At 37.6% G+C, this 9,002-nt stretch overlaps 1 protein-coding gene across 1 annotated transcript; it reads left to right on the top strand.

Moving 5' to 3' along the window:
* Nucleotides 1–5,916: 5,916 nt before the first annotated feature.
* Nucleotides 5,917–8,293, top strand: LOC141434761 (ATP-dependent RNA helicase vasa-like). Its single transcript, XM_074097196.1, has 5 exons — nucleotides 5,917–6,230; nucleotides 6,382–6,579; nucleotides 6,779–6,909; nucleotides 7,075–7,199; nucleotides 7,526–8,293. The coding sequence occupies exons 1-5, from the start codon at nucleotides 6,068–6,070 to the stop codon at nucleotides 7,680–7,682; spliced, it is 774 nt and encodes a 257-aa protein (XP_073953297.1). The 5' UTR covers nucleotides 5,917–6,067; the 3' UTR covers nucleotides 7,683–8,293.
* The last annotated feature ends 709 nt before the right edge of the window (nucleotides 8,294–9,002 follow it).

Raw genomic sequence — 9,002 nt, 5'->3', positions numbered from 1 at the left:
AATAAAGTAAAAAAACTCAACTTAGTTTGCCAACGGTTAAAGTTAATTTTCTTGAATTAAAACTATATAAAAAAATGATTAAAAAATTATGAATGATTAGAAACAAAAAGTTAGATATTAAGAATTTTCCTCCTAATCATTGGGAACGGAGTTATGTTGAGATCGATCTCGCTTTGATGCTGTTGAGGTTAGTGCGACCCTCCAGTACAGAAAATAGTTTAATGTTGCATGTTCTAGGTATTCGGGATGGAATGAAGAAATTAACTTTTTGCAGCAAATCTGGACAATTCAACTCACCAGTGACAATCCTTTTCAGAAAAACAACATCAAAAGAGCTTCTTCTATCAGATAACGAGCCCATCTTGAAATACCTCAGGCGTGCATGATACGATTTGAGTCTTTTAGAATTATATGTACTGAAGGCCAGATGAGAAAGGAACCTCTTTTGTATCCTCTCTATTCTGTTGATATGGAAATTATAACATGGTGACCAGACGACGCTGCAGTATTCCAAGTGGCTTCTTACCAATGCATTATACATAATGATTTTAGTGGCAGGACCCTTAAAATTCCTACACTCTCTGACTACGAAACCTAGCAACCTTAATGCCTTCAAGACTATATTATCAACATGATCTACGAACTTGAGTTTGCGATCAAAACTAACGCCAAGATCTCTGATGTTGGCAACTTCCTCAAGTAACTCCCCGTTTAGCGTGTACTTAGTAGGTATTATGTTAAGATTCTTAGTAAATTTTATATGCTTGCACTTTTGAATGTTTAAAGACATTTTGTTAACTTTACACCAATTTGACAATCTATTTAGGTCACTTTGAAATGCTATAGAATCTGATATATTTTTAATCTCAGCCGAAGCTTTGAGATCATCAGCGAAAAGATATATTTTAGAATTCAGGAAACATTGATCAATATCATTAATGAAAATTATGAATAGGTACGGGCCAAGATGAGATCCCTGAGGAATGCCAGATGTTGCTACATAACTCTTAGAGTCATAGCCGTTCATCACAACTTTGAGTTTACGATCACGAAGATATGACCCAAACCAACCAAGCAAAGGATTCGACACGCCATGAGTTCGAAGCTTACCAATTAAAATATCATGATTGACGGTGTCGAATGCCTTACTGAAGTCGGTGTAGACTGTATCCATTTGTATGCGCTTGTCAACGCACTCCGCAAGATCTTCCATGTACGTAACAAGGTTGGTTGCGGTCGATCTATTTTTAATAAAACCATGCTGGCAGGTTAATAGCGCCTGTGAAATGTGCCATGAAATAATAGGACAAATTAACATTTCAAAAGCTTTCGCCAAGGTGGGCAGGATTGCAATAGGCCTATAGTTCTGTATTAGCGACCGATCACCACTTTTGAATACTGGGACGATTTTGGTATTTTTCCACATTGATGGGAATGTGCCTTGTTGCAGGCATCTGTTAAACATGTATGTAATAGGGGCTGATAATGTGTCTGCTGTTCTTACCAAAAATATAGGCGGTATGTTATCAGCACCCGCACCCTTATTAACATTTAGTCGCTTTAATACAGTCTTGACTTGGCTCTCCGAGACTACCAGATGACTGAGGTTGTTGTTAATAGTGCTCTCACATACGTCATCATACTCGCCAGCAGGTGCCCGCTGATTAGTATTGAATACACTCGAGAAATGCGAGGCAAACAGGTCACACACAGTCGCGCCATCATCTGAAGTTCTGACACCGTCCGACATTTCATCCGGATAGTTACTAGCACCACCTTTTTTCATTTTAAGGTAACTCCAGAAGTATTTTGGGTTGGATGCTATTTTAGATTCTACAGAAGCTATGTGAGCGTTATAACAGTTTAATGTCAATTTATCGCATCTCTTCTTAAGCAGCTTAAAGGATAGTTCATCCAAAGGACTGCCGTATTTTTTAAATTTAAGTCTTAGCTTATTTTTTTCTTTCAACATTTTAACCAGTTGCCGTGAAAACCAGTGAGGATAGTGCGTTTTTTTTATTCTACTTAAAGGGACGCATTCACGAACCACAGAGCGAATCTCAGAATAAAAACCTTCAACTACTAAATCGACAGATGCCAGAGGTTCTAAAATATTTTGCCAATTTATAACGCTCAGTTTTTCATTAATTATGTCGTAATTTGCTTTAAAAAAATTATAACTCTCATGTAGACAAGTTTTTGAAATGCGTGATTGCCTAGATTTTAGGATTTGAATATGGAGTGGCGGGTGATAATCATCTATTTTAGATACGATGTCAGTCGGCGTCAGCACATCGACATTTGTCAAGTTGGTCAGCACCAAGTCAAGAATCTTAGTGTTACAATTTGGTATGTGATTTAGCCTCAAATCGTTAAGTGTAATAAAATCCCAGAAAGCTCGTTCAATGCTATTGTTTATGTGCAAAGGAGCGCAAACTAGGGTACCATCACCAGAAATCCAATCTATCGAACTTATATTAAAATCGCCAATGATAAAACATTTGTCATTAACATCCAATACATTGTTTACATTAGCAGTGACATGATTAAATAAGTCAATATTCAATGGCGGCGGCAAATAAACTGCGCAAATACAAAACTCTTTAACCGTGTCATCATCATCAATTGGCACAGAAACGCTTACCCAGATGTCCTCACAACAACTTTCCCTACTGTACAACCTACGTGACTTATATTTTTTGGAGACTGCCACCAGTACCCCCGGGTATGTATTATAAGACCGACAAATCATAATACCTACAGATGAAATGTCGACGCATAACACATCGAAATTCAGAATACCGAATGTACAAAATACCGACAACCGATACACCGAAGGTCGAAATATCTATTTTTAAATGACCGAAAGTACAAAATCCCGAAAATGGGGTATGTATTACAATACCGAAAAATCATATTACCTACAGTTGAAATATCGACACTTAACAAATCGAAATTCAGAATACCGAAAGTACAAAATACCGAAAGTAAAAAAAAGTTTGATATGTGCGAGCGAGCGAAGCGAGCGAGCAAGACGGTTCGAGGCAAAAGCGACTTGGATAGGTTAGGTTCAGAAGGCTAAGGCGGGAGCGAAGCGGAGCGTAGCTCCCGCCTTAGCCTTCGATGTTAGGTTTTTTTTTATAGCAGCCCGGATAATATTGCTTCACAAATGATCTTTGCTGTTGAATCTTATCCAACCTACTTTCTTAGTGGCAGTTAAGTATCTTGCCTGCTATAAAAAAAAACCTAACATCGAAGGCTAAGGCGGGAACTACGCTCCGCTTCGTTCCCGCCTTAGCCTTCTGAACCTAACCTATCCGAGTCGCTTCTGCTGCGAACCGTCTTGCTCGCTCGCTTCGCTCGCTCGCACACATCTTTTCCTGCTATATTTGTTTCGTCTTTGGTATATACGGCAGTTTCGGTATTTTGATTTTCGATATATTGATTGTCGATTATTTTACTTGTAGTGATTATGACTGTTCGGCATTATGAGTTTTCGACCTTTCGAGTGTAGGTATTTTGATCTTCGGGATTGTAGTCCTCGGGTTTTAGGCTGCCGGTCAAATGTACTTTCGGGATTTCAAACTTTCGGTCATATATCCATTCGACGTTTTAATATTCGGCCTTCCGTCCATAGGTCTTGTGAAATTCGGTCTTTCGTTTATCGGTATTATAATACATACCCGTACCCCCCCACCTTCTTTGTTGAAGCGAGTTACAGATCGATCACGCCGGTAAACATCATAACGCGCATCAAAGATCTCTGAGTCAAAGACGCTGCTATTAAGCCAAGTCTCCGTAAATACAAAAATATCATAATTATAAGTTGCAGTTTTACAGTACACGTCCTTTAATTTAGTCTTTATTCCTCTAACATTTTGGTAATATATGGTAAAGTTATTGAATATTATACTTAACAATGTGTAAAACCATGCGTAAACCTTAATATACTTATTATTATTGATACTCCAGTTTGTCCAGTGCTTCATGATATACTTGTACTCGCTGTCTTCAGACTTTCTCATAAATACTTTTCCATTACGAATCCAGACAAACTTAAACCCTTTCTCTTTGGCCTTAATCCTGGCAGCGGCATGAAGTGATTTGTTTGTAAAATATCATTGATTTCTGTGCTATACTTTTCGTATAATATGGACAACGAAACCCAAAATTCAACGGCCCAAATCTTGAAAAGCCTACAGCTATCTCGATATAAATTACGGACGTCGTTGCGGAAGGCATGGGGGGGGGGACGGCTGCGAGCTCTTATGTCATGAGCGATAAAGACAGCAATATCCCATACGAATACCTAACGCGGCCGCGCGGCCGGCAGGTAAACTTCTCTTAATGACATACTTTCGAGGTAGTCCCATTGTCACCAAGTCAGGATCTGAAGATGGGATCTTAGAGAAATCGAGGGCAACCCTCAAATTTTATAATCACGCCTATAGCGATTTTGGCATTTTTAACACCAAGTCAACTATTTACATTTAGAAAGTATCATTTGGTGAACTGGACCTGATGAAGAAGACCGTAGGTACGTACTCTATTATAAAATAATATAACTATGCCGTGCTTGGGCTTAGTGGAATCGTTGTGAGATGCGTTTTGGCTACAAACCACTAAAAACCATGTAATTTGAGCATGTTATTTTATTGCATTGTTATACCTATATAACAATATTGTGTTTCAGCGTGGAGAGTAAGACAGCCGGTGAAATTACTGGCACTTGAGGTATCCCATCTTAGGCCTCTAGGTTGGCAACGCATCTGCTATACCCCTGGTGTTGCAGATGTTTATGGGCGGTGGTGATCTCTTACCATCAGGAGACCCACTTGCTCGTTTGCCATCCAGTCGAATATAAAAAAAACAAATATAATTATTCTATGATCGATATTATTTCCAAGTAATTTTTAATAAATATTTAGGTAACTGTTTTATAATTATTTGGTGATTACATTTAGGTGACAGATCTACTATTTTTGGAATAAATATTAGTTGTTAGGTGATTAATAAAATCATACCCTTTATTTAACTAGTTCAACTGAACTCGGGTTTGTAGAATATAACTAAGTGGCGGTTTTTGTTTTACTATTCCTCAGTTTCAAAACATTAAATCAATTGGAGTTGTCATACGCATTATCTCTATACTAAAAATTTGACACTTTTCTGACACTAACTTGATCTTCACGCAAACATTCATACTAACATAAGAAACTATTGGGGTAGTTGTTCTCATATTTGTTTGCGAAGGGAAATAAGCCAAAGGATTGCACCGTGATTTACCATAACACAAGACGTCGCAGCAAGACAAGATGTTATATCGTGTTTATGTGGAGCGTCCCCCCCCTCTAAAATCTAAACCGGTGGGTGGAAAAATTTGAAAAAAAAAATCAGAATGGTAGTAAGTATATCAAAGTTTAAAGGAAATTTATAACGGCTAAGTTTGCTTGAGAGTTATTAGTAGTTTAAGAGTAAATAGCAACCTAAGGTATAAATATACCTAAACTTGGAAGATTCCGTATAAAATACGAAAGCCTTAGAAAAATATTATAATTTTTTCGTAATGGCTACGGAACCCTATTTTGGGCGTGTCCGACACGCTCTTGGCAGGTTTTTTTAAATATTTTAACTCATAATTTTATTTTTGCCTGAATGAATAATGTGCTTATAACAAAATATTTCCTGTCTAGAACTTAATTGCACTGATCCATGAATACATTTTGCATATCGCATTTTAAATTAGGTAATAATTTGCAAACACATTTGTCTACCTGATATAATAGCTTTTTAATGCCCTCACTGGTTGTGATCGGTAATTAAGACCCATTGTTATAGTTGTTTGCTAATTTTTTGAGGTAAACCTTAAATTTCTTAATTGATTTATGATTATTATTAACAATTAACGTTAAGTTCGACCTGCGGTATCCTCCGCAGTCTGTTTGGAGCTCACCGCGTGTGAAAGTCTATTTACTGTGCTTTGGTTTTTCTGTGCTAATTCCCCGATTAAAAGTATTTGGAACACTTATTTAACGCGTACCGTACTGTATACATATCCATTCTGAAAATGTCGCATTGTAAAATAACGTCGCGTTTATGTGGTGACATGGAGGCCGCTGCTTTAGTTACGGCATCCAATGAGGCATTGCCTAAAGACGTGGAACAAATATTCCAGCAAGTCAGCAAATATGATAAAATGAAGGCGATCACGAAATTGCTCGGAGAAAATGGTAAGATCATAAATTATTTCTCGCGACATTCTCGCGCATTTGCCGCGACTTTTCTTTTTTTATTTTTATTTTAAAGTGACGTGTTTGCCTGTGTAAGTGACGTAACGACGTAGTTTTGATTCCTATGTTTACTATTGTTTACTGCTTTCAGATGGGAAGAGCGTCCTAGTTTTCGTAAAAACGAAGCGTAACGCGGATTTCATAGCCGTGATGCTCTCTGAGCAGCAAAAGTTAACTTCGTCTATCCACGGAGACCGCCTGCAGCGCGACAGGGAGCAGGCGCGGCAGAACTTTATGAGCGGACACCACAAAATCCTGGTGGCCACGTCGGCGGCTGTTTGCGGTCCTGGTGAGTACCATGTTGTAATTGCTAAGCATTAGAACATAAGAACATTGCGAAAAAATGCAAGGAAGTATCGGAACTGGACAGTTTTTGTTTCCAGCCTTACATAACAGGATGGTGAATTTTTGGGACACTCGTACCTAAGATATTTATTGTATTTTTATTAAAGTAAACAGTTGTGTCATACATTTTGTTTTCATTACAGATATTAAACACGTTGACATGGTGGTCAATTACGATCTTCCAGCGAGCGTAGGCGAGTACCTGCACAGGATCGGGAGAACCGGGTGCGTCGGCCACAGAGGGAAAGCCGTATCTTTCTTCGATGTTGATCATGTAAGTACTCTGCTCTAATAGTTTCAGTGCAGGTACTTTCTTTGTAGTGTATGAATATTAAGTTGTTAAAACTTTAATTATAAATTAAATTACTACTGAAATTGATTTCTTGAAGTAATCACAAGTCTTGACAAGACTCAATTAATTTTGATGATTGATTTACAGGACGCGGGATTAGTGGCTGATTTGGCCAGAGTTCTGCGGCAAGCCGATCAACCCTTACCAGACTTCTTCCCAGTCGGAGGCGTGGCCACGTGCCAGGTCAACGATGCAATGGCGGTGACGTCAGAGTAAGTGGAAAATATTCCTATGAACCAACTGTACGCCCATAAACTCGTCTCTCCCTTTGGCAGCAGTATAGTCAGAGACAACCCATTTTGCACTCTGCACTTTCTCCTGATACTAATACTCTTGTAAAATCCATACTGATTGAAACTTACCTTTTATACTAAACTTTCACTCAGTCCTTGCAAAATTAGATACATGGAAACCGGGTATATCGATTTAATTCTGATCCACCAATTAGAAGATAGTAGACCTAATCTAGTTAGTATTCAGGCCATCAGTTTTTCAGTTCATATTCATTAAAATACATGTTCTGTTTCTGCTATCGCAGGACTTCAACGGCGCACCAGCTGCAGTGTCCCGCGGCCTCCTGCCTGCCGAGGAACGGCGCGCGACAGTTGGTGATGACGCCGCATGGACCTTTAATCTATTGGTGCTGTTTCCGCAGTGAATGTTCATACTATGGTGCGTGTGACTACAATACGTAGAATTACTTAGATGGCACACTTCTAGCTTTACTACATAATATATTTAGTTATTAATAGAGTGAATAAATTACTGTCTTGACTAAGACTGGCTAATCCAGAGCAGTATTTTTAAAAAATCCATCCTTTGATGTAAAGGTGCTTCTTCCTTATAGTATATTGGACCTAGTTTAGTGCTCATTTTTATTATTTCATAGTCTTACATTGTGAACTTTCTTCTGCTTTTTTCTGTTCTTCAAACAGTTTTGTCAGGCTTGTTATTATTTTTAAAGCCATATTTTCTATAATTTCAATACCAATGTCACATAAGTTAAGTTGTTATAACGCGATTATATTGTAATATAGCTTCGGTCAAATTTTATAATCTGCTATTTACTTAACTCGTTCAAGTGACTTCGGGTTTGTAGAATATATATGTGGCGATTAGGTTAGTTTCCTGTCTTGTACATGTACAATGGTTTAAGTAAAGATAATTTCATTTTAATTTTCTATGTTATTTGTTAGTGTTTAAATATCCTCGTAATTTAAAATTACGTGGTTTGTTGATTAATTACTAAAATTTGTACAAATTTTGTTAAAGAATTTATAATGTTATATTAGAATAGCAAAGGTTTCAATAAACGCTTTTAAACAATTAACGTTTTTGTTTTACTGTTCCTTATTTCAAAACACTAGATCAATTGAAGTTGTCATACGCATTATTTTCATACTAAAAATATGTCACTTTTCTGACACTAACTTACCACATCACACCACCACACTACACCGTACCACGCCACACCAAACACTTCGGGTGTGTAATGATCGGTATAACAACATTTGATATAATTTTAAAGGATAGGGGTCGCTTTACAGTTTTTTTTTATCTTCGAACAGCTGTCGAATGAGCAGGCGGGTCACCTGATGGTAAGTGATCACCGCCGCCCATGGACACCTACAACATTATTAGTACTGCGAGTGCGTTGCCGGCCTTGCAAAAGGCGATACACTCGTTTTTTGACAAATCTGTATTGAGGATTTTTGAAATTCGCACAGGATAAAAAATAAAAATAAATGATTTACCAACTAACTCGGCCAACATACAACTCAAACTACTAGTGCTAGAGCAGTGGTTCCGAACCTAGGAGTAAATACCCCTGCGGGGGTAAATCAGTTATTAAAGAACGTAATAATTAAGACTTAATCTAATTAAATACCATGCTAAATAGTAAATTTAAAAATGATACATCGCAGCTCAGTAAGTACCTACCGCAGGTAGCCTCTTTCTAGCTGTTATTTTTACTTATTCCATTGTTAAAAAAATTAAGATTATAAGACTACTTT

The sequence above is a fragment of the Choristoneura fumiferana genome, chromosome 14 (assembly GCF_025370935.1).
Source record: "Choristoneura fumiferana chromosome 14, NRCan_CFum_1, whole genome shotgun sequence".
NCBI lineage: Eukaryota > Metazoa > Arthropoda > Insecta > Lepidoptera > Tortricidae > Choristoneura > Choristoneura fumiferana.
Note: the sequence above shows the minus strand (reverse complement) of the source record. Positions and strands in the feature narration are given on the sequence as shown.

Coding starts and splice junctions, on each gene's coding strand:
- LOC141434761 (XM_074097196.1), top strand. CDS start 6,068: ATGTCGCATTGTAAAATAACGTCGCGTTTATGTGGTGACATGGAGGCC. Junction 6,231..6,381: donor GAAATTGCTCGGAGAAAATG/GTAAGATCATAA, acceptor TACTGCTTTCAG/ATGGGAAGAGCGTCCTAGTT. Junction 6,910..7,074: donor CTTTCTTCGATGTTGATCAT/GTAAGTACTCTG, acceptor ATTGATTTACAG/GACGCGGGATTAGTGGCTGA.